At 42.0% G+C, this 28,000-nt stretch overlaps 1 protein-coding gene and 1 long non-coding RNA gene across 4 annotated transcripts; one reads left to right on the forward strand and one right to left on the reverse strand.

Moving 5' to 3' along the window:
* The first annotated feature begins 4 nt into the window (after positions 1-4).
* EWSR1 (EWS RNA binding protein 1) lies at positions 5-28,000 on the forward strand. 3 transcript variants are annotated; one of them, XM_030292306.2, is made up of 17 exons: positions 14-109; positions 4,040-4,076; positions 4,219-4,270; positions 6,050-6,173; positions 10,498-10,684; positions 12,634-12,801; positions 14,781-14,992; positions 16,021-16,201; positions 18,974-19,011; positions 19,547-19,579; positions 19,896-20,014; positions 24,601-24,730; positions 25,582-25,704; positions 26,208-26,370; positions 26,786-26,883; positions 27,184-27,436; positions 27,591-28,000. In XM_030292306.2, the coding sequence occupies exons 1-17, from the start codon at positions 97-99 to the stop codon at positions 27,628-27,630; spliced, it is 1,971 nt and encodes a 656-aa protein (XP_030148166.1). In that variant the 5' UTR covers positions 14-96; the 3' UTR covers positions 27,631-28,000. The 3 variants fall into 3 exon arrangements, with proteins under 3 accessions (XP_030148168.1, XP_030148166.1, XP_030148167.1); XM_030292307.2 differs by having other exon boundaries at positions 18,977-19,011; XM_030292308.2 differs by lacking the exons at positions 18,974-19,011; positions 19,547-19,579; positions 19,896-20,014; ... (4 more) ...; positions 27,184-27,436; positions 27,591-28,000 and adding an exon at positions 17,844-18,636 and having other exon boundaries at positions 5-109.
* Positions 21,797-25,656, reverse strand: LOC115498713. The gene is made up of 3 exons (XR_003963925.1): positions 25,558-25,656; positions 23,486-23,490; positions 21,797-21,807 (listed from the first exon to the last, which is right to left on the reverse strand). It is a non-coding gene; the product is annotated as an uncharacterized LOC115498713 (long non-coding RNA).

Raw genomic sequence — 28,000 nt, forward strand, 5'->3', positions numbered from 1 at the left:
GCCCGAGGTTGCGGGTTTCGCGCCTGCGCAGTGCGGCGCCTAGAGGGAAAGCGAGAGGGAGACGGACGTTGAGAGAACGAGAAGGAAGGAGAGAAAATGGCGTCCACGGGTGAGTGTGGTGAAACCACGGTCGCGCCGGCGACGGTCGGGACACCCAAATGTGAGGCCGCTTGTCTCAGGGGGTGGCCGAGACGACTAAATAGAGTTGCGGAGAAGGGTGTGAGGTACCTTCCGGGGCCCGACGAGCTCGAGGGCCCGAGTTCTCCTCCCCTCCCCCCACCGGGAAGGCCGGTTCTGGAATCTTCCGGCGCCCCCGGCGCGCGGGGTGCATGCGGCGGCGGGGGCGCGCGGGGCCTGCCGTGGTCTCCATTGTATGGCGGCCGTCGGGTCCCGCGCTCCGGGCTGCTCGCCACGTGGGCGGGGCCTTAGGCCTCCGGGCCCCCGCGTGGGGATGGGGGTAGGGCTCGGCAAGGCCTCGAGTCCGGCGCCCTTAAACCGGAGCGCGGGCGGGGGGGAGGTCTCGACGGCTGCTCAAGAAGTCGCAGCACTGCCGCTTCTGTGATTCCTCACCCCACCCCCATTTTTAGGGAGGCGGCCCAAGCTTGAGGGCGACTCTGCTTCGCCGAGGAGCCCGGGGGGAAAAGCAAATAAACAAACAAAAAAGGCATCGCGGGTTTGTGAGCCGAGGGGTGCCGACCTATGAGCGGGCGCCCCGTCATGGCCTGGTCGGCAGGGGCGTCCGGTGTGGCCGAGCTGCCCTCTCGGCGGGTTCTAGCCCCAAACCGAACTTCTGCCCGACTGGGCTTTGGGCGGAATGTGCTTCCCCCTCCAGAGCAACCCCCCCCTCCGCTTCGTTCTTACTATTATTAATTCCACTATCTTTTCTCCTCAAAAAGCAATTCGGTGGCTTCCCGGGGCCATTTTTCAGCAAATGCCGAGGGAGATCCGTTGTATAATAAGACCAGCCTGGATCGCGAGGCCAGAAATCCCTACCGAAAGGAAATTCTGGCCTCTTTGACCTAGGAGAAACAAAAGGCCCAAGTCGGCATTTGAATTATTCTTAAGCAGTTGCCTCGCACGTTTATTCGACTAGGTTAAGCTGGCGGGCTTGTTTATCTCTTGGACTGATACGAGAGAGGGAAGGGAGACGCAGGCTGGACTTTGAAAGAAAGCCCGGGGTGGGGGTGGGGAGCTCGAATGTGAAAATCTAGGGTGGTCTTTGATGCGTGAGTTGTTTAACCTTGTAGCCTAAACATCACCGGCAGTTTGCAGCCTGTTTGTGCACTAACCTGCGGTTTTTGGTAGGGCGGGGCATTTTTGCCTCGAGGGGGGGTATTCTTAAGCCTTCTAACACCAGGCCTTAAAAGCAGTGGTAGAAGTCGAGGGAAGACCGGAAAAGCTCTGGTTCCTTCCGAGATTTAATTTGAAAGGGGTCCAGAATCCAGCAACTTAAGGACAATTTTAAGTCTTCCCCTGCTGTGTGATCAGTAAACAGGCAGGTAAATGCTGGCTATGGGTTCAGAGTGCCCATAGATGAGAGGACTCTGAAATACCACAGCCCAAGGCACATCCTGGTGGAAAGTGGTTTCTGCAGAGCCCTTTCCACCTTCCTCTTCCTTGGCGGTGTTTGAATTTTGTGAGGGGAGAGTGCTATTCTCCCTTCCCTCTTTAAGCATGGGGAGTCAAAATGTGTATGGTCAAATTTTTGCGAGGCTGGACATGCCAGTTTCTTGGTCTACTTTGCTGAAAATGTTTTTTGGAAATCTCCATGTACTGTATTAGAATTACAATTGCGTTTTATGTTAGACACACAGTATTAGGCCAGCTGGAGGATCTTAAATCATGGACTTTGGTTTCCTTACCTTCAAAATGAAGGAGTGAGGCTAGATCTTTTCAGTGCTTTTTGAGCCCTGAACTTCTTGACCTTATAGAATATTTGGTTCCCACAAATTACTCCATATTGACTTTAACTCATTATGTAGTCTGAAGCTCTCAATCTCTGTTTGCATAGTGAGTACCCTAAAGTATCTGAAAGTCACTACTTTGGGTAATGTAAGATGTGGGTTTTTTCCCTCATGTATGTTATAGGTAGAAAAGTGAAGTCGATGTCCACTTTAACAAAGAATTACAGTGCAAACTCCCAAGTAACCACCATTCAGACCAAGAAATAGAACATTGCCAGCACTCCGGAGGCTCCCTTCTCCTCGACTTGTCTTGTATTTTTAGTGGAGTCTTCAGCTGCGCATGTGAGGGTTAAAAACAAAGTATAACTGACTGCTAAAAAAAATCTGACCATTCTGTAACTAACATTTTTGAGTCCATAAAATGTTTGTGTGCTGTAGGTAAATAAAATAAGTTCTCAGGAAACAAATTTGCTACCTCCCTTAGCCCACCCGTGTGGGACTAAATGGGCTGGTTTCATGCTGGTCTGAGATCATTCGTTGTTCCATATCAGCTTTGACAGTTTTCTGTTTTTACATAACTGTTCTTGTGTAAAAGTCCTCTTGCAAAGTTGAACTTATATGTCAGCAATTTAGAATAATTTCTCATACAAGACACCAACAAAACGTAGACTGAAATATTTTATTTTTGATGCTTCGTTTGTTTTGTGAATACCACATGGAAGAAGTGATTTGCATTTATTTTTTATGCACTACATAGGAAGCATGACTTGTGCTTTTGAAAATGCCTTAAGATTGTCTTGAACAAATCAATTTGTTCATTATACAAAGCCTTTGGACATTTGATTTGATCATGTTGATTATTTGGGATTCTGTGTTAAGGCTGTACAGAGGAAGGAAAGTAGTTACAGGTAGAGAGGTAGAAAGGTGACCCTACTTGAAGAGAGATTCAGCAAAATGCTTTGGGGTCAGGTGGACTGTGAGGCAGGCTTTGGATGGAGTGGGGGTAGATAGAAACTCATCCGTGAAGAGCTGAGATAGATGTCCACTGTTGCTTTCAAATGAGGGGCTACTTTCTGATTGGAAAATAAAGGACCCTTTTGTTTAGCACTAATGGCAGTACTGTCTTCTGGCATAGAAGAAGATAAGTATTTCTTGTGGAAAGTAAAGCATTGGGCAGAATTTTCAAAAATAATTAACTTTAAAAATATATGTCAGGTTCAGTAGTGCTGTGAAAACTTCTTAATCATTTTATTTTCTATTTTCACTACTTGTAGACACCTCAGTGAACCAGAGTTCCTTTCTGTGCATGTTGTAAATTTCATATGAAAAGGAAAATTATGGGAAGGATTATGTAGAAAGAGAAAAGAAAAGTTGTGGGTTCGTTTGTTTTCTTTAGAATTGAAATCATTTTGAGTTTTTAAAAGATATTACCTAAAACCAAATTACTCCCGTGCTTTCTTCTCTGCCACATTTCAGATTCTGAAACTTTTAACTGCTGGGATTTATGTCGTGTCTAGCTTCTTACTTAACTGTACACATGTAACCCTGATATACTTAGGAAGGCCTTTAAAACACTGGATTGAGATGGCTCTCCTTTTTGCCATTCCATGTCACAGTCCTGCTAGGGAATTTTGGTTGGTCTAACTTGCTAAAGTGAGGGAGTGATAGAAAAACTAGTTTTTGAGGAGGTGTAGTGACTGATGTAACCAGTCTGATGTTAAACATTGTGATATTGTGGCATGCTTCATTTTTATATGAAGGTAAAACTTCTGATCCTGTTGGTTCATCTTGGGGTTTTTTTGTTAGTCTTAGGCTGATGATCCATGTATTTGAAATGACAGCCTGCAGTTAAGGGGGGTTTGTGGTCATGGGAACCTTCAAAGTAGCTCTGCCAAATCAGCTGATCTTGACCTCATTAGCTGGCACTATATTCACACTTTGAATTTAACTGGCTTAGACTTATTTTTTGGTTTGATGTTGAGAGGCAAGAGGTACTTATTGGAATCTGTATTGGCCTGTACCTCCTCTCAACAATTTAAAGAATTTATCTCTGCCACCTGAATTCCTTCACCCCTTTTTTTCTTTTTCCTTGCCTCTGCTGACTTGACACTATTTTCTCTCCTTGTTTCCTCTAGATTACAGTACCTACAGCCAAGCTGCAGCCCAGCAGGGGTAAGTCAGTCTTTTATAACAGGACTTTGGGTGTGATTGATTATACTGTTTTTAGAGTACCAAGTCTCCTGGAGTTATAGAGAATTTTGTGATGGAATCTGAATGTTCTGTATTCAGTTCTTGAATTTAATTTTTCTTACAGCTACAGTGCTTACACCGCCCAGCCCACTCAAGGATATGCACAGACCACCCAGGTAATCTTTAAGATAATTGTATGTGATTGCATCCCCAAGCAAAATGTTTCTGTTAGCCATTAAAACAATAACAGATACAGATATTTTTTTAAAAATTCAGTAATAGGAAAGTACAATGTGCTTGTAATCATAAAAATACCCAGATGTTTTAAACTTTCACAGTGGGAGTGAAATGACACCATTCTCAAACTGGGAATTGCTAGCTCCCCATACCTTTCTGGTATCATTTCTCAAGTTAAGTGCCTTGTTTTGTGCTAGGTCTGTCTACATACTATATTCTGTTTAAATTTATTTAACTTTATTATACAGCAATTCTGTCAATACAAAAAATTGCAGTGCATAGATATGTCATTTGCCAGTGTTCACACAGTAAATGGCAGGATCAGCTCTGCTAAGTATGGCTGCTTAGCTACAGAGCCTCTGAGCCCTTTCCAGTACAGGAGCTTGTGTTTAAAAGCCTAGGCCAGGGTACCTGGATGGCTCAGTTGGTCATTTAAGTGCCTGACTTTGCCTCAGGTCATGATCTCATGGTTTGTGAGTTTGAGCCCCAACTCAAGCTCTGCACTGACAGCTTGGAGCCCGCTTTAGATTCTGTGTCTCCCTTTCTCTCTACCCGCCCCCCTTCCCCCCCACCACTTGTATTCTCTTTCTCTCAAAAATAAATAAAAATTAAAAAAAAAACCCAAGTGGGGGCACCTGGGGGGCTCACTCGGTTAAGCGTCCGACTTCAGCTCACGTCATGATCTCACGGTTTGTTGGTTTGAGCCCCACATTGGGTTCTGTGCTGACAGCTCAAAGCCTGGAGTCTGCTTCAGATTCTGTGTTTCCCTTCTCTCTGCCCCTCCCCCACTTGAGCACTGTCTCTCTCTCTCTCTCTCTCCCTCTCTCTCTCCCTCTCTCTCTCTCTCTCTCTCATAAATACTTAAAAAAAAATTTTTAATGATAAATAAAAACTCGAGTATAAAGTTAAAAAAAAGAAAAAGCCTAGGCCAACAGGTGTTAGAAACTATCATCCTAGAATTCTTAAGATCACTTCAAATTCTGAAATGATCCATACATTAAATGGGTGCTAATAATTCTTCCATGGAAACATCCTAGGACAGACAGATTGTGAAGTGTCTGGCAGATCTTACATAATTGGTCATTCACATCTCAAATGTAATCTTGCTAATAACCTGGAAGAATACCTCATTCCTTGCCAGGTTTTAAGTATTAACTAAAGTCCAGGTTCAAAAGACTGCCCTTGATATGTTAACCTTAAGAGGAGACACTTGGTGTTCTGGTTTGGTTTTTGTTTTTTTGTTTTTGAAGTGATGTAATAGTTTTTAAATCTGTATGTCAGGCTGAAAATCTGGTTATCAAATCAACAGATTTTAATCCCATTTTCCTTTTCTTTCCTTTGGCTCATTTTGCCTTCCTAACATTTGTTTCCAGCTGCTAAAACTGCTACACTAAGTGTTGGCAATTATGCACCTGTTCCCTTATTGCCCATCCCTTGAGAGTCTCTTGTTAATCTCTTGTATGTTAACTGAGATTTTGCCTAATTATCTCAGGAACTTTTTTGTAGTTAAGTTTACGAAAAGATGAGTGAATTAGATAAGGGAAAACAAGCATTTGTGATAATGTAATCACTTGTCTGTTTTTTCCAGTCTTTTTACTAGAAAGCAATATTTTTGGCTTTGGTCTCCCAATTTGGAAACTCAGAAATAAGTCGATCTATTTTATTGCTAAAATACAAGGTTTACATATGAACTTCCTGCATGCGTTTTCTTTGAGCAGGCATATGGGCAGCAAAGTTATGGAACCTATGGACAGCCCACTGATGTCAGCTATACCCAGGCTCAGACCACTGCGACCTATGGGCAGACTGCCTATGCATCTTCTTATGGACAACCTCCTGCTGGTAAGGCCTGCCTTGGAGAGACTTTTGGGTCATAGCCACTGGGAGTTTGCTAAGAATCTTGTTATTTATGCTGTATATTCTGGTCCATACTTTGGCATCTGGGGATCCTTTATTTTTAGGAAGAGCACTTTTTTTGGTCTCTTTTTTCTTTCCTTAGTTCTCCTAAAGGATCTGTAATAGAATGTGGGTGGGATAATTTTCTATTAACTATTTCATACAGTGTATTGAATAATTTCATAACCAAATGGAGAATATATAAAAGATTGTGCTAATGGTAATACTGGGTAAGAATGAGCCTTCTTAAAGTGAGCTGCTTAAAATCAAACTGATTTTCACATCTGTTTGCTTCATCTGATAGTGTACCCTCTACTTTTTGTTTTGTGCTTTCCACAGTAGAAGGGACCAGTACAGGTTTGACTATCCTGCTCATTCTTGCATGGGAAATGCTTTCCATCTTGTCTAACCCTGTAATGTTGACCCTTTAGGTGTTTCCATCTGTTTAACCCTCAAACTTTCTAACATCACACACAACAAGGTGCTAATGGGAAATTGCTTCAGGTGCCATTCACAGTTCCATGTCCTTTTCTTTTTGTGATTTTGGGAAAGGTTATGCTTTATTTTACATTATTTTCTCTCAGGCCCTAATAATAGTTCACTTTCCCAAAGGTATTTCAGATAACTGTTCCCCAGCTGACTTCCTCCTATTCCCTGAAGAATAGATTGCATGAGTAGATTTATTTAGAGGAACAGACTGCCACCCTGCATGTAATGTTTGTCTCTTGGTTGGTTTCCAGTCCAGACACATTTTATTTTCTGTTTTAAATGTTAATTATTTTAATTCATAGTATGTCGTACCAGCATTCCAAGGAGCTAAAAAAATAAACTACTCTGAGAATTAGAACAAAGTATACCCTAATACTAGGATTGAGTGGAATATGTGAAAAATTTATAAGAATTTTTATGTTTAGTGCTTCTGCATAACATTTTAGAATCCCTACCTTCTCCTCACCCACCCACTCCCGTCTTTATTATTATAAGAGAATATTGAATATACAGTAGTCTTAAAGATGTAAAAACTCTAATTTTCCAACTATTTTTAGTTCCCTGTTCTATTAATCAAGAGTCTTTAGTAGGGGGAAACCTATATATGTAATTTATGTCATTGAGTGACAATGTCCTGGATTTGATGGGAAGAATTCCCTAATCTGTGTAATTAATGCATATCTCATATAGCATGAGAAATGTTTGCACTTCCTGTTGGTGTTAGTACTGGAAGAAAAGCTGGAACTAGTACCATGCAATTTGAATTGTGAGATTCAATTTTGAAATCGTGAGGTGAACTTTACATACCAAGCTACTAGAGTTTTTTATTGATCATAATGAGCATACAATATTAGTTTCAGGTATACAACATAATGATTCCATATTTGTATATGTCGTGAAATGATTGCCACAGTAATTCTAGTTAACATCTGTTGGTACACATGGTTAACAAATTTTTTTTCTTGCATTGAGAACATTTAAGATACAGTGTCTTACCAACTTTAAAATATACAAGACAGTTTATTAACTATAGTCAAGGTGCTGTACATTACATCCTTGGGATTTATTTATTTTATAAACAGAAGCTTTTGACTACCTTCACTCGATTTTAAAAACCAGTATCATTTGAAAATAAATAATACAGCTTAGATCTAGCCTTTGGAGTCTAGATCATTTTATAGGGACATGATAAAGTCATTTATAGGAAATACAGGAGTCTTCTAGGTTCTTTAGAGTCATGTGTTCTCATTGTCATTAAATGGACAAGTTCTATCATGAGTACAAAAACATAGGACATTCTGATACAGAAACCAGTGGCTTTAATGAGCAAGAGATTGCACTTAATAAGGACTGTTTATATGGATTTTATAGTTTTTGGAGAACCATTTATACCTCCCTTAGTGCTCCCATTGATCTTTGAAGTGTAGACATCAAAATTAAACCTGATGGGCAAAACTGAGGCCAAACCAAACTAAGTTAGGAACCTTCACAGGCAGTGAATGGGTTCAGACACTTTTGTCCTTACATCGTGCTGTGTTTACACATAAAAGTCATCAGATAGTTACTGGAAGGAATGTATGAAAAGACCCTTTTCTCTTAATAGAGTTTTTTTCTGTATTAAACTTTAAGAGAAAGTGGCCATATAAATCTCATCTCATTACTTAGAATAAAAATCCGAAACTTCAATTTTTACCATTCAAGTCGAATAAAAATTTTGGTTGATTTGTGTAATGTTTCCTTTTTCCTTAAAGTCATCAGCACAGAGGAGATGTGTTGTCTTTTTGCTGTCAGTTGTTTTTATTGTCATTAAATCATTTTGCTCTGTTAATTTTTGCTCATTTGCCTGGCTGTTTGTGTGGGTACTACAGATTATTTTAAAGATTATTAATTAACCCAGTGTCTATTACCTTAATCTTTAGCACTACAAGGCTCTAACAGTTACTGTGTAGTTTTATGACATCAGTTGTTGGCCTGATCAGTCATAGTTTGTTGTTTTTACTTGCCCTTGTGAATCTTATAGATGGCCCTGTCATCTGTAGGGGGAAAAAATCTGTGTAGGAGTAATAGGGTAGGTGGAATTAGATTCCAGTTAAATTTAAATAAATGAGTGCTTTATATGTTTGACATTAGGACTCTGCAGAGAACTTTTAAATTAAATAAGCAGACGAATGACACGCCAGCTCAAAAAACTTCCATTGCTTGGGGCTTTCTGTTTTGTGCATTATGCTTTCATATACATTTCAGCCTAGCAGTTTTGAGAAGGAAATAACTGTCTTTGTGTATAATTAACTTTAGAATTTACCTAAAATGTTTGGGATGGAGAAGAAAGTATTAGTCTGTCCAACAAGAGGTGATAACTTTAGATTGTACAGAGGGAAGTTGGTATTGGCTAATAAGGTGTGTGTATAGTGAGGACACTTTACTAAAGGTTAAGGCCCTAAATCCTAACTAAAATGAGCAGTCTTAATTCAAGATTTGTTTTTAAGTGCTGAAACTTTTTTTTACTTTAGTTGAGATATAGACTATTTTTTGGTGGATATAAATGCTGAGAACTAGACCCAACTTTTTGTTGCATGGCTTACTTGTGCTCATTGACCATGAGGAGTCAGAGAAGAGCCCAGTACCAGGGAAGTTTATAAGACGTCTCACAGGAGGAGGATTCAAGTTAGAAGCTGCAGATTTGGGGGCCTTTTGTCACACTGCAAGCCCAAGTTGCAGATGAAAGGGTTTGCATCCTGCCTGGTCTGGTAGAGGCACAAACTAGGGAGAGAGCCTACCTTGGTCTGCCTTCTCCCAGTGAGAGCAGGTCTTTGTGATGCTAACTCTAGGGTCTACTTCCAATATTGCCAAATGGGAAAAAGACCTTTTTGCTTGTGGTGGGTGAAGAAAGGAAGGGGTGTATGGGTATTTTGATGACAAGCCTAGAATCTCAGATGGTTTTATTATGTGAAAAATATTTATCTTTTAAAGGTTTATTTGGGGAGTATTAAGTTTAGTTAAAATCATTTATCAGAAAGGTCAAATAGGATAACCTTCGTCGGTTATACTTAAGTAATATAATTTGTAGTGTCTTATTACTTGAGTGCCATTTCAAAACTTGGTGCTGGTAACAAACATCTTTTTAGTTGTTACCTGAAACAGAAGTAGCAATTGTTGGAGTGTTCGTTTGTTCTTAATATCTCCCACTGAAGATTAAACACGTGTTCTCTGTGATTCAGTTTCCTTAAACCTGAACTGTCCGTTTTGGAGTAATTGGGATTGAAAGTAAAGTAATTCCAAATTACAGGTTTTATTGCTGAAACTAGTACCTGGATCATTACTTTTAGCTATTTTAGCAATGTGTCATTGGCTTTTCCCTTTCTGGGATGTTTTATTCTTGCTTGAGAGTTTTTGGGGGTACTTAACTAGTTAGTCAATAAAATTGGTAAGAAGGCCTGCTAGCAAAACCAGAGTAGATTTAGCAAAAGCTGACTTTTCTCCTATTCATTCGGGGCGGGGGGGCGGGGGGGGCTGCAGCAAGAACCTTGTTTTCTGTAACATACCCTATTTCCTCCTTTCTGTTAAGTGTGGTTGTAGAGCAAAGGAGAGTGCTTTGCTGAAAAGTGGGCGACTTTCAGAGAACTTAGGCTTTAAATACTGGTTTGTCGCTGAACGGGAAATATTTAAGGGGCTAAATATTGTGGTTGAAAGTAGGTGGTTTGTTTACAAATTGTTCTGTTAATGAATGTATAGGCAGATCTCTGAAGAGCCAGGAATCTGATATAGCTGTCCTTTGTTCTAGGTTATACTACTCCAACTGCCCCCCAGGCATACAGCCAGCCTGTCCAGGGGTACGGCTCTGGTGCTTATGATACCACCACTGCTACGGTCACTACCACCCAGGCCTCCTATGCAGCCCAGTCTGCATATGGCACTCAGCCTGCTTACCCAGCCTATGGGCAGCAGCCAGCAGCCACTGCACCTGCAAGGTAAGGCCATGCTCACCTAGTTCTGATTCTGCAGGGCATCAATCTATTTTCGGGAAAGAGAGCAACTATGCACACTTAAGAGTGTCCAGGATTTCATTCCTTTTTGATGGTTACTCTTAACATACTTTTAAGTGTTGACTGGGTCCTTACAATCATCAGGCTAATGTGCTAGGACACACCACAAATACATTGTTCTCCATTTAGTAGAGAAGTGGTGCCATCCAGGGGCCAAGATGAGGAATGTCACTGGCCAGATGGTCTAGTTTCAGAAGAGTGATCTTTTAGGATAGGAGGCTATTACCAAACCCAGAAAAAAATCGGGTGTGTGTTTTCCCTCACAACAAAGCTGATAGAGTTGTACTATTGGTGCTTTTATCTTTGGTTTTATTGGCCTTGTAAATGGGTAACACGTTTCTCTTTGGGAAAAACATGGCAGTTCACAGTAAAGGGGAGGTGGGAAGTCCTACAGTGGTGTCTTAGCTGAAGGAATTGACATGTTTTTTTCTGTATTATGTAGTTTGGTTTTCTAAATACCACAGGCAAGTATACATTCTTAACTGGATATCCTGTTATGGGGTGAATATTTGGGCAAACACATTTCATACTCCATGACTAACTAGCAGGTAAACAATATTATTACTTAACAGAAGATTTCAGGTCTTTGCTTTAGGCAATGCACATAGGTGGCATCTGCATACAGTCTTGAAGGAACATTGAATTCTGATTTGAAAGAAGACTTTAGGGAATAAACAAGATCAACTTGTAACCTAGACTTTTTGCCTACTGTAGAGGTAAGAAATTAGCTCTGGCAAACACTCATGAAATTACTTCTAATGTGCACAGTGAGTAATCAGAGCTACTTGGTAGTCTGCATCTGCTAGACGGCCTGTGCAGTAGTTAGGTGAAACTCACTGATTCCTATAGGGCTCCATTTCAGTTGACCTAGGCATTGCAGAGTGTTATCAAATGTTAAAAGGCCCGTTAGATGATCCGTTGCAACAGTATATCCAAGCCGTGGGGTGGGGGTGGGGGGCAGATCTATTAATTGGTTTTTATAAATTACTCTTCTTGGTTCCTTTTTCTCCCTCGAGTTTCAATCCTTACCACTTTAAAACTGTCTCGTGACCAGTGACAGCTACTCCTCTTTTCCACTGGAAAGAGGGGGCTTGTGACCTATTTCAGCTCTGGAGAAAGCAGTACTTCCACATCCTGTCTGGTCTGCCTACCGATTCTTGGGGGTTTGCTTAAAATAGCTCAAGCTCACTTTGCTACTGTCTTGTTGCACAGTTAGGACTGAGAGGTAATAGAAAACCCTGGATTTTTTTGTTTGTTTTCCTTCGGGATTGGGATTGGTTTTTATCACTTAAGAATATTTCCCAGTTCATCCGAGCATTGGTGAGAGGCATGTCCCTCCCCTACTCTGGTATTTCCATTATGGAGATTTTCAAGCAAAGTTAGAGTTATTAGTGCCAGCCGGAGTTAGGAAAATGTGTTTTCAGGTTTGGTCCTAATAAATGAGAAACATAAAGTAACCCACAGTTACTAGACAGTACTAAAACTTCTGCGTTACTATTAAAAGTTTCTTGTCTGTCTGCAACATCCTTTTTGAGAGAAAGCATTTTCTTACCTAGCAAACCACCTCCCCTCCCAGATCACTTAAATTGGCAGCAGAAAATCTTGTAACTGCCTTTCATAGCTGTGTTAATGTGGAACAAGTGGAACATGTTGGTATCTCTTCTGTGGGTGTGATGAATTCTCCCTCTTTTTTCATGTCCTCTTCCAGCAAATACAGTTGGACCAACACTGGGTTTGATGTAGGTCACTTCACAATTGTATTTACTTCCAAGCTCAATCCTACCATTGCACATTGCTCCGAGGTTGTAGAGTTCTTATTCCCGGGAGTTTTACGGTTGAGGGAAAAAGTCTTACTTTTTTATTTCTCCTTTTAGACCGCAGGATGGTAACAAACCCGCTGAGACTAGTCAACCTCAATCTAGCACAGGGGGTTACAACCAGCCCAGCCTAGGATATGGACAGAGTAACTACAGTTATCCCCAGGTACCTGGGAGCTACCCCATGCAGCCAGTCACGGCACCACCATCTTATCCTCCTACCAGGTCAGTATCCTCCTGGCCAGTGAGCTAGTAGAATAACAAAATCGTTTTTGTCAGGCTGTTGACGTGCTTCTTCCTTAGGTGAAATTGGTTATCTGACTCTCTCAGTGTTTAAGCCTGGCCATGCAGTATTACATTAATCAGTCTTAGGTCCCCGTAGTAGTACCTGGCAGCCAGTAACTCTTTTCTCTTGAATACAAATGAAAACATTGTTACCACTCCAGGTTCTTCCTTTTAATTTTGCTCTTTTAGCTAATTCAGATGCATGAAAAACAGGTATATGAAGACAGGTAAACCCAACCATGGGAGCCACCTTCTCCAATGCAGTTTGGATGGATAAAGTGCAGGACATAAAAAAGAAAAGAAACTTCACTGTAATCATTTCATATTTGACTTAATTCAGAGGTCCGTTCATGCACAAGTCTTTTAATGATCAGGCCAGGGCCTTTACTTTTGTCTACAGGCTTATTCAACATTTTCTGTCTTAGGTTAACCACACCAGCAGCTGTAATGTCTAGTTTGGGTTTCTTTTATTTTTTAAAATTTTTTTTTTCAACGTTTATTTATTTTTGGGACAGAGAGAGACAGAGCATGAACGGGGGAGGGGCAGAGAGAGAGGGAGACACAGAATCAGAAACAGGCTCCAGGCTCTGAGCCATCAGCCCAGAGCCCGACGCGGGGCTCGAACTCACAGACTGCGAGATCGTGACCTGGCTGAAGTCGGACGCTTAACCGACTGCGCCACCCAGGCGCCCCAGGGTTTCTTTTAATAGTAGAGGAAAGAACTGCAAGTTTTCTCGTTCACCGTTTAATTAGAAGCAAATTTTCAAATGAATTGTCTGAATTGTGTCCTGAAGTGTTGACTTAGTTCTGCTAGAGGTGGCAGTTCCCTGTTTTGTACTCAATTTCATTGGTTTACACAGTAGAGCACAGCAGATGTGAACAGGTTTAGAAGCAGATACAGCTGACCCGGTAAGTGCACAACTTGGAGCAGCAATGGCCAGGCTTACAGCAAGAGTTCTTCACAGAGCCCAGTTGCGCCTGTTCTGCTGCAAGTAGTTAATGTGGCCCATTGAATAGGTGCACCTAGTGAAGAGAGGCTGTTGGGTCTGTATAGCCATGCTGTTGGGTGTGGTGGTAGAGGCTTAGTTTAACTGTACTTCTAAATGATGGGGTTGTTTTGTTTTGTTATCTTCATTATCATAGTTCATCTAAAGTTTAATAGTTCTTTTCAAGGTTTATTTCTATGCAAGAAGGTATCTTGGTTTAGTTTCCCTGACATGTGGTTGCCATGTCAGCAGATGAAGAACTTCTGATGCTTCTTGTATAGTGTCTTAATTCTGAAGTTTCCTTTTCCATCTTTCCTTCATTAATGCCCAGATTTCATAGATGATGGATCAGACATGTCTAAAAGTTTAAAACTATATACCGTACATAGAAAAATAGTTTGAAACTTGGGACAAATTGTCAAGAGAAAATTGCCATATTTGTGTGACCACACACACACACACACCGAGCATTCTTGTACCTTCTGAAAAATCACTGTCATGACTGAAGGGAATTGTTGGAGCCAGGCTTAGAGCTGCCATACTTAACTACCTCCTTTTCCTTGGTGGCTTTTTCACTGGGTCATCGTGCCCTATGTATTCTTCCCTTAATCCAGGAAGCACCTAAACTCCCAAATTGACCTTGAATTTAATTAAAAATAACTCTGGTTTTAATGGGGTGCAAAGTAGAAGAGGAGACTCTTAGGGTCGTATGTTGTATACTAGATAGGTTTTCGGTATTTTCCTCTCTTGTGCATTTAAAGCTTTATTGTTCCAAATACAAAAATATTTGCTTATTTTGAATTCAAACTGTTGATATGTAGAAAGTAAGTGCATTTTTGAGTGTTTCTATGTCACATGCTTTGAATGTCTCTTGATTAAAGGGGGCTTGAAGAAATAACAAGCCTCTCTAAAAAGCTTTTTTTTTTCTTTCAGCTATTCCTCTACACAGCCGACTAGTTATGATCAGAGCAGTTACTCTCAGCAGAACACCTATGGGCAGCCGAGCAGCTATGGACAGCAGAGTAGCTATGGTCAACAAAGCAGCTATGGGCAGCAGCCGCCCACTAGTTATCCCCCCCAAACTGGATCCTACAGCCAGGCTCCAAGTCAATATAGCCAACAGAGCAGCAGCTACGGGCAGCAGAGTGAGTTGCTAAGAGAGAAAACCAAATAAGAATGATTATGTTTGGACTTTCTGAACGTGGGGAAATGCTCTTTACAGTTGTTTACTTTCAGACTCCAGGATGCATCTTTAGGACGTAGCATCCTGGCTAACCACTTGGATGTCCCACTAAAGACATGAGTGCTTTTCTCCAGTTTAGTTGTTGTTAGTATGCCTTGCAAAAGAGAGTTTGTAACTGACCAGAGCACACATGTTAAGACTGCCAGCTTTGCTCTCTTTGAGGTTACACAAAGTGAGTGAAGCTGGCATTCCTGTGGCCTGCCCACCACAACTCATTAGAAGGACATGAGCAGGTAGCTGTTGAAGACTACTGCAATTTTGATAGTCTAAAAAATGCTAGGTTTTGTTTTTGGTTTTTGTTTACATCTGTAAAGAAAAAAAAAAGTCCTTCTCACAGAACACTTAGTTTGACGTGGAGAAATAACCAAAAATTCAAAACTGCTGTTTCACAATTTAATTTTTACCCGGATTGTTGGGGGATTTTTGTTTTGAGGTTTTGGGGTGTTTTGTTGTTGTTGCTTTTTTTTTTTTTTTTTTTTTTTTTTTTTTTTTTTTTAAGTGTTTTTTTAACTAAACTCTGTCCATGGGCATGATGTTTCATTATGGCTATGAAATGAGTAGTGCTGCTTGATGGGGCAATATTCTAAAGCCCTAAGAAACCTGGCTCTGTTTTTGTTTTTGAGAGTAGTTTAAAGCAGCAGCTTTTGGAGACATCTTAGGATACAAAACCTTACAAACTGTTGGCCAGGGGGCTTTTGTTTGTTTGGGTGGTTTATTCTAGGGTAACTATGTAAGGTTATTTCACTTGATGAATTAGCAGTTTTGGTTAAACTTATAAGAGCCTACTGATAGATGTGCCTTGTCAGGTGTGAAGAAGATAGTGCCTTGGTTAGTGCCTTGCAATTGAGAATTCTGTGATTCCAGGAGAAAGTACAACAGGCAGTGGTTCAAATGCTGGTCCATGGCTTACAGATGTGACTCTTTCCTCAGGTTCATTCCGACAGGACCACCCCAGTAGCATGGGTGTTTATGGGCAGGAGTCTGGAGGATTTTCCGGACCAGGAGAGAACCGGAGCATGAGTGGCCCTGATAACCGGGGCAGGGGAAGAGGGGGATTTGATCGTGGAGGCATGAGCAGAGGTGGGCGGGGAGGAGGACGCGGTGGAATGGGGTAAGAGCAAACCTTTTATCCTTTTACTTAATTTTGTTTCATCCATAGGATTTTCAATGGAAAGAAGGGACTGAAAGACATAAGAAATTTATTTCTACATTTCCATGGACAATCTGTTGAGCCCAGGCCATCTTCTAAAACATGGAAATGTCATCTTTGTGGCATAGATTAAGTGGCAGTTTGCTTTTTTCCCTGCCAATCTACTTAGTTGGGTTGGGGAGAATAAAGAATGGTTTTGAAACTAGAGCTTTCAGTTCCCTTCATGGTTTCCAGAGGTCAAAAGCCTCTGTGGGTAATAGACTCGGGATGGAACACACACAACCTTCTAACACCCCTAGGTTTTTAACTAATGGCCTCTGAATGGTTGTCTTGAAACACCTGGTATATATATATATATATATACTGTAGAAAAGGAGAGCAGCTGTTTTCTGGTGTTTGTCCCCAACTTCTGTTTGTACTCGCAACTGTTGAACATAATGATGAAGATACTGGTCCTGTAACCCTGAGGTGCACCTGGTACACAGAAAAGTCCAATAGCTTTTTGCAGAGTAATGTATATAATTACAGGATCACTCCCCATTGGAGATCTTGAGAAGTCTAAATCGGTTTGACCATTTTGATTAATGGCACAATCTGGTTTAGAAAACTTTGTTTAGATCAATAATATAACCCTGTTACCTGTGCCTGCCCCTCCCCTCCCTTCTCCCGTCCCTTCTCCCCTTTCTGGTGTCTGTACTTTGATGAAGGTGAGGTATAATGTTGGTGGTTAACATAATCCAGAAGGTTTAGTTCTGTGTGTGTTCTGTCCCTATATAAATTAGTAAAAAAAGTTATGCAGAATGTTACATATTATGTATATTGGAATCGGTGCCACTGTTGGTTCAAGGAAAAACTGGATAGGATTTTTATATGTGTGTATATATATATATAGAAGTGGACTTCAAAATTAGAATAAAAGTTGATCTCTAATTTTTATATTAGCAAATCTGTTTACTGTTGAAAGATACTGATTGAACATACCACTTTGCATATTCTGCATAACTTAAAGTCTTTGGTGAAATCTTTATTGGAAGAAACCGTTACTTGACAAAATACAAAAATTTATGAACAATTTGGTAAAAAGTAAAATCAGTCTGATTTGGAGAAAATCATTCCATTATAAAGGTTTCACTTCTTTATATGGATGTTTTAAAATAGATGTAGACACTTGAAATTACTATCATCACGTCTCCAATCACCTAGAATTCTTAGAATTTTTCAATTGCAAAACCAATTTCAAGTTTGCTCATTTTAATACTCCAGAAGTAATAATTCTACTAATTTTGCTAGACTTTGCTAATAGAGGGATCCCCTCTTTCTGGATGAGAAGTCTCTCCTGGAGCCATAGAAAAAATCGTGGCTTTCCCACGGGTTTTTCAACTGACTGTGAAGCAGTCAGTTGGATTCCTTGGGGACAGGACAGGGGCATTCTCCCCTCCCCTCTTTTTTACTGTGGTGTGGTGATGGTTTTCAGTGTCTTCAGCAGGTAAGGCACTCAATGTTGTTAACATGCCCTTTTTCATTGCCTCAGTATTTTGATATTTTCATTGGCTGTTAAACGTGGAAACTTTTTAACATGCTTTGTCGCATTTATATGCTACAGGTTACAAAGTGAGAGCCTTGTATACACTTCAATACTTAAAAAGTACCCGTACTCAGTACTCAGCCGGCAGCATAATGAAAAGTGGGACTAGACACGGTGTCCATATGGAGAGGAAAAATATACATAGAATATTTTTAACAAAATGTATTCATTGTATAAATGGAATCCTTCTGTAACTTTGGTAACTGCATACTTGTTATTTGGTAATGAACCAGAGGAGGTATAATACTCTAGAATTGTGTAACATTAAAGTGTAAACTTTTGTGTTTAAAGAGAGAGAACATTTTATGGTGTGTACTTTTAAAAAGGAAAGAAAGCTGCATGCAACAGCTTGAAACTGTATATTCAGGTATTAAAGGTGCAATACTGGTTAGGAAAAGCTCAAGGCCTCCCACTGGGGAGCTGCCTTTATTTAATTTTAAAGAAAAAACAAAAGGCCCAGCATATTCCCTCCCCCTGTTTACAGTATGTGAGGCAGTAATATTATACTGCTGTCATCTCTGTTCTCAACTGATATGTCTATAAAGTTGCACCCCCAGTCTGTTGAGCCTTGGTATTTGTTGTAAATTCTCCTTTCACAGCAATTGTTAAACCCATTAGTGCCCTGAAATGTATGGCTTTATGCTGAAGATTGGCTGGATGCGTCCTCTGATGTGTGTTGTAGGCGTTTAATGTGGTTGTCTCCTGCTTGATTATACTGTGACTTGTTAGGAAGCCTCCCTGGGCTCTCCCCTAGGAGAGGTTGAGGGTGCACCTTTATGAACATGGAAAGCAGTTGCCCCAGCTTTGCTGCTCCACTCTACGACCAAGCTCTCCCTGTTTTTCAGCCGATGGGGTGGGTGTTGGGATCTGTTTTCTTCCCCTAATTTGCCAAGTATTGCACTATTAATACCAGCCCCCGAAATGAAAGGAACCAACCACACTGGTGTGTACAATCAGACAAGCAAGGTTGTATATAAAGAAAATTTGAGCAAGCTGCCCTGAAGAAAGGCATAGTGACGAGATGAGAGAGATGCATTGTTTGGAGATGTGTTTAGCCAGTGCCCTTCTTCCCCACGAGCCCCCCCAAGGCTCAGAGCGGTACTGGCTTTTAAAGGGAAAGGCCTTCATTTCTTCGTTTATCCCCCCAGCAGCGCTGGAGAGCGAGGTGGCTTCAATAAGCCTGGTGGTAAGTTTTTGAGTATTACCATGGATAGTGTTTAAAAAAAAATACAGTCAGTTTTTAGAAAACTATAATTTTTTATTAGTTTCATAAGCGGTTTAAAAATGATCTATACAAAGAGACTAATGGGTACTGCCGGCATTGTCTTAGGGGTAATAAGGTTAACCTATGGTTACAAAACAAAGGGTAACTTGAAGTATTGAGCAACTGCTTCTGTAATATGGGGGAGAATCCATTTTTTAAATTTGGTTTGTTTGGAGGAAAATTTTTGACTTAAATTTAACACTAATTTGGCACATAAGCATTGAGAGTGTATTTGGTTAATGGTTTAAAAGCAAACCAGCAAAGAAAAAGCAAAACCCTAGCAAATCTTTCACAAATGTTTAAAGGGGCACTGCTCCATTTTAGCAGTGCGGGTCTTTTTGAATTTAATGAAGCCCCATCAAATGGTGGTATAGTAGATAGCTATGTGTGTTTGTAAGGTTTGTAGCTTGCAAGACGTGCACTAATAGTATCTTATGTGATCTTTCCTGGTTGGCAGGACCCATGGACGAAGGACCAGATCTTGATCTAGGTAATTTTGAACTCTTGAATTTTGTATCTTGCTTTATAAACAAACAGCACAGAAGTTAAGTGTGTGCTGGAGCTCAGCAGCCTGACAGATCGGTGTGATATTTTTGCTGTCGGGAGCAGTTTGGGCTCCCTTTCTCATGAGCGTCTACTCATAATAGCCTTAGACAAAGGAAACCACAAGTTCCAAGGCATTCTTGTTAGTGTGGCTGGTAGTTCTCTTAGCTTTGTGATAATTACCAGTGAGTAGTAGTGACTAGTGGCTTAATTAGTCCATGTAGATACAGGACAATAACTCCCTTCTGTCTTTTTTCTGGAAGGCCCACCTGTAGATCCAGATGAAGACTCTGACAACAGTGCAATTTATGTGCAAGGCTTAAATGACAATGTGACTCTGGATGATCTGGCAGACTTCTTTAAGCAGTGTGGAGTTGTTAAGGTGAGTAAAAGCATAACCATGTGAGCTGACCGATCTTCCAGTCACTAGGCATTTACTTCATAGAGACATAGTTGATGTTGAATGTTTCTGAAGATCTGACTGCTTCTCAAGTTGCCTGACTTTTCTTAGTGTGTTGTAGTTTGCTCCTTAAAATACAAAAAAAAACTTTATTTTATGTGGAAAAGAAATGCTAAACATGGTTTGGGTATACTTAACAACTCAGTCCTTTCTTTAATTTGTTTTTAATTACTTATTTTTGAGAGAGCGTGAGCAGAGGAGGGGCAGAGAGAGGGAGGGAGACACAGAATCCGAAGCAGGCTCAAACCCTTGAACTGAGAGATTATGACCTGAGCCGAAGTCGGACGCCTAACTGACTGAACCACCCTGGCACCACAACAACTCAGTCCTTTGTTTATCATTGTCAGTTACTTGTAAGAATACTTACATGGACACTACTTTTTGTGAAATACAGAATATAACATAACAGTTTCAAAATAGTGAACATTTATATTTCTTCTTCCCGGTATAAGTAGTAGAGCTTTAAGTGTATGTGGCATATTTCTTTTCCACTTTTATCCCTTGTCAGCACTCCCATCCCAAATCTTACCTCTCCCTTTTTTTTCGTAGAAGTATGCTTAGTATTGGAGAATGTTTATTAGATGGTACTGTAAGGCAGCGGTATTCTGGGAATACAGCAGGAATGGGCAGATAGAAACCCTTGGAGTTCATGTATAGGGAACATAGTAAAAAGAAATACAGTATGTTAGATGATGTTATGGAGGAAACGTAAATACAGCAAGGAGGGCTGGGGTAAAACGAATAGAGCTGTATAGTTCAGAGTCGGGAAGGCTTTTCGGAAAAATGGAGGGAGTAGCAAGGCAGAAGGTCCGAGGAGCTCAACAAAACTGGTGTGACCAGAAAGTTTTGATCTGAGCTATTGCAGTGGTGGTTGGGTTATTCCTTACGTGGGGAAAACTAAGAGACACTAGGGTTTTGAGAAGGGACTGGGGTCCCCAGGTCAGAAATCCCAAAGTTTGGGAAGGGGCATGTGGTTTGCTCAGTTAAGCATCAGATGCTTGATTTCAGCTCACGTCACAATCTCCGAGTTCGTGGGATCAAGCCCCACATCAGGCTCTGCTGGGTGTGGTGCCTGCTTGGGATTCATATTCTCTCTCCCTCTCCCTCTCTCCCTCCCTTCCCGTGTCTGTCTGTGTCTCTCTCTCTCTCTCTCTCTCTCTCTCTCTCTCTCTCTCTCTCAAAATAAATAAACTTAAAAAAAATACTAATCTAAGATTTAAAAAATTTTGGGGGGGAGTCTTGTTCATTTGTAAATACTTCACAAGTTATTCGTATATTCTCTAATAGACAGTTGGGTTATTTCTAAGTTTTTAGTCTACAGCCCATGATGCAGTGAACATTCTTGTACACTACTGGGGCACAGTGCACTTACTTGCAGTAGTTAAGTTCTGTAAAGTCACTACAAAATACTGAATTAATGAATGCTCAACCACTGCTCCTAGGGAAAGTGTGTACACAGCTGTATACACACATCTCACATAGATTATAATCATAAATTCTAAAAACAATTCACCCTGAGATTCTGTTTACTCTTACAAAGAGAAAGTGAGGTTCTGAAGTGTTAAATGACTTGCCTGAGTTGACATTCAAATTCCTCTAACCAGCCCCAGGGCCAGAACTTCCTGCACTACACTGCCCTGTCTCCTACAGTCTCCATCCCCTGGTCTTATCTAGAGAGAGCTGGAATGAGGAGGCAGTGTGTCTCTGGAGCTCAGCTGGAACACATGCATCAGCCAGCATAAATTTTTGTCCCTCTGTGCATGTGTACAGGTAACCACAAAAGTGCTACAAGTATTGGGTTTGGAATTCTAAATTTTAGCAAGTAGGCAAATTTGCAAATATTGAATCCATGAATAATGAGGATCGACTGTACCCAGGCATAGAATTGCTGGCTCTTAAGGTGTGCATGTTTAACTTCACAAGATAAGAGTACAGCTGAGCAACTTAGATTCCGCCAGCATTCCTGATACCACATTCACCACATCCTCACTGCTACTGGGAATCTCCTGAATCTTTAGTTTAGGCCAATCTACTTTAAGAAAATGGAAATGTGGTTTTAATTTGACTTGCCCTGATTGCTAATCATGTTCTAATTGCATGCTATCTTTTGTGAAATGCCTGTTAGTCTTATGCTCATTTTTCATTGGATTGTTATTTGTTGTTCTGCCTATAGTTCTTTATATTCTCTGAAGGCTGATCCTTGTCTAATACTGCAGATGTATTCTCCCAGCCTTTAACTCCTTTTCTTGGGATGAATGGAAGCTCTTTGTGTAGTTGAACTTACCAGTCTTGTCCTTACTGGTTTGTGTCTTCCTTTTCTATTCGTAAGACCTTGTGTTCTGGCAACATTTATTGAAAGATCTGTCCTTTCCTGGATGGTATAGACTGTATCAGTCACATAACATATCTTGTATACTTTGGGTTCATTTGTATGAGCCTGTGCTAATGATAGCAGAGCTCATTATTTTTATGCCAAGTCTTGAGATCTGCAAATATCAAGCAAATTCTTCAGTTTTGTTTTTTTTTCCTCAGGAATGCTTTGCTATTTACTGCTTGCTCTTCTGTGTACATTTTCATTTAGGAAGTTCTTTAAAAACCCCAGTTGGGTATTTATTGAATCTGTAAGACAGTTTGAGGAGAATTGACATTTTTATAATACTGAGTAGTTTTTTCCATGAATATCCTATGCCCATTTATTTAGGTCTTTAATAAAGACTGTGTCCTTAATAAGGTTTTGCAAGTCTTCGTTAGTTTTATTTTTAGATTTTTTTTTAGTTAATGGTCATTTTCAAATGATATTTTGTGGTGGTTGTAACTGCATAGAAATAGGGATGGGGGCGCCTGGGTGGCGCAGTCGGTTAAGCGTCCGACTTCAGCCAGGTCACGATCTCGCGGTCCGTGGGTTCGAGCCCCGCGTCGGGCTCTGGGCTGATGATGGCCCAGAGCCTGGAGCCTGCTTCCGATTCTGTGTCTCCCTCTCTCTCTGCCCCTCCCCCGTTCATGCTCTGTCTCTCTCTGTCCCAAAAATAAATAAACGTTGAAAAAAAAAAAAAAAAAAGAGGGATGATTCTGGTAGATCTTAACACTTACATAATGAAGATTTCTCTCTACTTGTGATGTATATGGCATGTTGTTTATTTGGGTACATGGGGTTTTTTCCTAGTTTAGAAAGTAGTGTATACTGTGAATTTTGTAAAATAAAGGAGATTTTAAAAATACATAGCCCAAGGGGCGTCTGGGTGGCTCAGTCACTTGAGCATCTGACTCTTGATGTCAGCTCAGGTGATCTTGCCTTCATGAGATTGAGCCTCACGTCGGCTGGCTCCATGCTGAGTGTGGAGCCTGCTTGGGATTCTCTCTCCCTCTCTCTTTGCCCCTCCCCCACTTGTACACCCGTGCTGTCTGTCTCTCTCAAAATAAATAACCCTTTAAAAAAACACATAGCCCATCATTCATACCGCTATTTCCATTTTTTTTTTTTTTTTTTTTTTTTAATTTTTTTTTTTTTTCAACGTTTATTTATTTTTGGGACAGAGAGAGACAGAGCATGAACGGGGGAGGGGCAGAGAGAGAGGGAGACACAGAATGGGAAACAGGCTCCAGGCTCTGAGCCATCAGCCCAGAGCCCGACGCGGGGCTCGAACTCACGGACCGCGAGATCGTGACCTGGCTGAAGTCGGACGCTTAACCGACTGCGCCACCCAGGTGCCCCTCCATGTTTCTTTTCAATCTGTATATGTTATTTATAAAAATATAGGTATCTGTACATAATCTTACAAAAGTTATCTTTCTTTTAAAAAAAAAAAAAGAAAGCCTTCTATGTCAATACTCTTAGGTATCACTAGGTGTATAAACAAACATGTATAGATTAGACTTTGATCATACGCACATTTAATGCAAAAAACACATGAAGCCATATTCTTGTACAGTGTGGCTCCTGAATACAATCTCATTGCATCTGGTGTTCACCTGAAAAGCTAGTGATGTGTTCTAGCTCTGGAGGAAAAATTGGCTGTGTTAGACGTAGTCAAGAATGCTTCTAGCACACTCAGTCCTGTAATGATTTAAGGAAGATTTTTCCTTAAGCGAGACATAGCTTATGTGATGGCATCAAAGCCTGACTGTCACATTATAAGAGGTGGCTGCTCTGACCAGGTGCCTGTTAGTATGGACACACAAAATGTCGGGCAGGTGCAAGGACACCAGCAGAATGACAACTAGGGAAAGAACGGAACCTATATTGTTCATTGACACACTTCAGAACTTAAGGCATGTTTTGGTTTTCATGATCCCTACACCTAAGGGGAAAAAAAATCACCTAAGTGTGTATGTTATGGCAATTTAGATCAGTCACCCATAATTGCAGTACTCAGGAGATAAACTAACATCCTACTAAATGTGCGTATGTGTGGAAAAATTACTGCTTTGGACGATCCAAGGGCTTATCTAAATTTTGCATGGGCTTTATTTCCCCCAAAAGAAGCCTAACTGTGCTATTTTGTGCCTAGATGAACAAGAGAACCGGACAACCCATGATCCATATCTACTTGGACAAGGAAACAGGAAAGCCCAAAGGCGATGCTACAGTGTCCTATGAAGACCCACCAACTGCCAAGGCGGCCGTGGAGTGGTTTGATGGTAGGAGCTCTAGAGTCAACAGGGGGTGCTCACTGGCATTCTTAACTCCACCTGCCCTGGGGCACACTGAAGGTCTTAGAGTAGATGTGTGTATCAGCCTGCAGGTGAAGCAAGGGTCTTGCTGATGTATGTTAGAATATCGTTCTCTGAAGTAATTTTAGGGACAAGGATCTGTTCTCCCTCTGTGTGACTAGAAGGCATGGCGGGAAGGAGGAACTTGAGAGCCGTAGGAGCCAGAAGACCCTCTGTCTGTGCTAGAGGAGCACTGGATGGCTGTTGGGAAGCTACATGCCTGGCTCCCTTCTGCCATGGGAGGGCCCAGTTGCTGGCCCTGGATTAGGAGATTCTTTATTTTGAGTCATTATTATTACAAATCCACCTTGCTTAAAGTTGTAGATGCTTCTCTAAGCACGGGTATCAGGAGGTACAGACAGCCACACAGAAATCCAGTATACATTTCAATATATACATTTGGCCTTTGGCATTGGTTCTGGAGTTTTCACTGCAGACAAAACCAACTTGAAAGTGCCAGAGGACAGCTCCTGGGTCTTTTCTCTTCGCCACTTTCATGCACTTGTCCCTACTTCTCACCCTTTTCTGGGCACAGGTGCCAGTGCACTTCGTTTTCCCCGGCTTAGGGTACAGAGGTTTATGAGGTTGCTTTTGAAGGTGTTTATGGCCTTGCCAGTGACGATCTTAGAGCAGAGTGTGGGTGGAGCACGTGTGCTGCGCTGGGGTTGAGGGGATGAGTGTGGTGGTGGTGGATTGTGAGCAAGGAGTGTTCTAGCCTTGCCTAATCCCCCAAGGAGGGAAGAGTTGGGAGTAACTGGTATTCTGTTCTCTTATTCCAGGGAAAGATTTTCAAGGGAGCAAACTTAAGGTTTCTCTTGCTCGGAAGAAGCCTCCAATGAACAGCATGCGGGGTGGTATGCCTCCCCGTGAGGGCCGAGGGATGCCGCCACCGCTCCGTGGAGGTATTTACCAGACACCTTCCCTGAGCTGCTTCTGTGTTGCTTTGGGCATTTTATGGCACACTTGTCTTTGAGAAACTTGATTTCTAGAATGTAAACAAGCCCGTTAGAAAGAGTAAGGCATGTAGAATTAATACTGAACCCCTAAATACCAACAGCAAAAGTTTGCAGGAATGAAAGGAAGAGAAGAACGGGTTTTTTGGCCGGATGGGTGGGGGGGTGCTGGCGTGCCTGGGAACCACTGCCTGGCTATCAGCCCAGGGCTGCCATTTATTTATATTTATTTTGCTTGGGTCTCTTCATCTGCATGAAATGCCTGTTCTTGTACGGTTTGTGGGAGCTAACTGAAATAATGTGCGTGGAAGGCACAGGGCTGGGCCCTCATGTCTGGGGCCGATGATGGGACAGTTGACAGCTGTGCTCTCTGCGAATGCCTTTAATGCTAGGGTGTTCCCTGCAGCAAATCTAGTGCTGTGGAGAGGTGACTGGCTCTTTTCTTACTGCAGGTCCAGGGGGCCCAGGAGGTCCTGGGGGCCCCATGGGTCGCATGGGAGGCCGTGGAGGAGACAGAGGTGGCTTTCCCCCAAGAGGGCCCCGGGGTTCCCGGGGGAACCCATCCGGAGGAGGAAACGTCCAGCACCGAGCTGGAGACTGGCAGTGCCCCAATCCGTATGTACTTCTCTTGACAAACTGACAGTCTGCACTAGTGAAGTCACATCTTACCCATTCCCACTGTGGAGAGGAGGGCCACTGGATGGTTTTTATCTAGATGGTTTTGTAATGAGGACCAAGATTGCTCTGTGGTGGGGTGGATGGGGGGCCTTCTGAAGGAAGTCATGGTTCCAGTGGACTCCTGGGGTCCACGTGTGTGTGGTTTTGCAGACATTTTCTGGATCATACCTCAGTCCTTTGGGTGCCTTGCTGCCTGAGGTGGTGGCTCTAAAGCCAGTTTCTGTCGACAGACCCTCTTACTGGTGTTTGACCCAGACCCCAGTATATTTATGCTGGTGGAAATACAGTGAGTGCCTTTGCTTAACTTCCTTAGTTCAGTTGGTGATTTCTGTTGTGATACAATTTTATGCAGGGGGTGTGGAAACCAGAACTTCGCCTGGAGAACAGAATGCAACCAGTGTAAGGCCCCGAAGCCTGAAGGCTTCCTTCCACCACCCTTTCCACCCCCGGGTAGGTATAGGTTTTGGGAGCATCCCCTCAGCTTCTTCGTACTATAAACCTCTCTTGTTAACTTGGTGGACTTGGTAAAGTCCCGCTGCTGACGGCCAAGCTGATGGTTGCAGTAAGTGCAATCTTGGCAGTGGGGTCCTCGAGTCCTAAATAAAGTATGGCCCAGATATTCAGATCAAGTAAAGTATCTGCTTTGTTTCTGTTCTGGGAGGAGGTCGCAGATCCTGAGCAGCCTCTGAGGCACGTCCATAGCAGCCTCCGTCCTGTCTTGCTGCTGATCTGTCCTTTTCCTTATTTTAGGTGGTGACCGTGGCAGAGGCGGCCCTGGTGGCATGCGAGGAGGAAGAGGCGGCCTCATGGACCGCGGTGGTCCTGGTGGAATGTTCAGAGGTGGCCGTGGTGGAGACAGAGGTGGCTTCCGTGGTGGCCGGGGCATGGACCGAGGTGGCTTTGGTGGAGGAAGACGAGGTGGCCCCGGTGGGCCTCCGGGGCCTTTGATGGAACAGATGGGAGGCAGAAGAGGCGGGCGTGGAGGCCCCGGGAAAATGGATAAGTATGTGATGGTGAAAACCAGCTGCGGCTACCGGGCGCGTCGGGGCCACAGCCCCTTCCTGTCCGACTGGAGTGGGTCCGGCTCCAGTGGGAGGGGGTGGGAAGCTCCCTCTCATTCCCCCCCCTTTAACTCATCACCCCTTTCCGCCTTGCAGAGGCGAGCACCGTCAGGAACGCAGAGACCGGCCCTACTAGACGCAGAGACCCCGCAGAGCTGCATTGACTACCAGATTTATTTTTTAAACCAGAAAATGTTTTAAATTTATAATTCCATATTTATAATGTTGGCCACAACATTATGATTATTCCTTGTCTGTACTTTAGTATTTTTCACCATTTGTGAAGAAACATTAAAACAAGTTAAATGGTAGTGTGCCGAGTTTTTTTTCCTTCTTTTAAAGATGGTTGTTTAACTAAGACTAAACAATGGGAACCCCTTGTGAGCATGCTCAGTATCATTGTGGAGAACCAAGAGGGCCTCTAACTGTAACAATGTTCATGGTTGTGATGTTTTTTTTGTTTTTTTTTTTTTTTAAATAAAATTCCAAATGTTTATAAACAGTCA

This window comes from Lynx canadensis, chromosome D3 (genome assembly GCF_007474595.2).
Source record: "Lynx canadensis isolate LIC74 chromosome D3, mLynCan4.pri.v2, whole genome shotgun sequence".
In the NCBI taxonomy this organism is placed as follows: Eukaryota; Metazoa; Chordata; class Mammalia; order Carnivora; family Felidae; genus Lynx; species Lynx canadensis.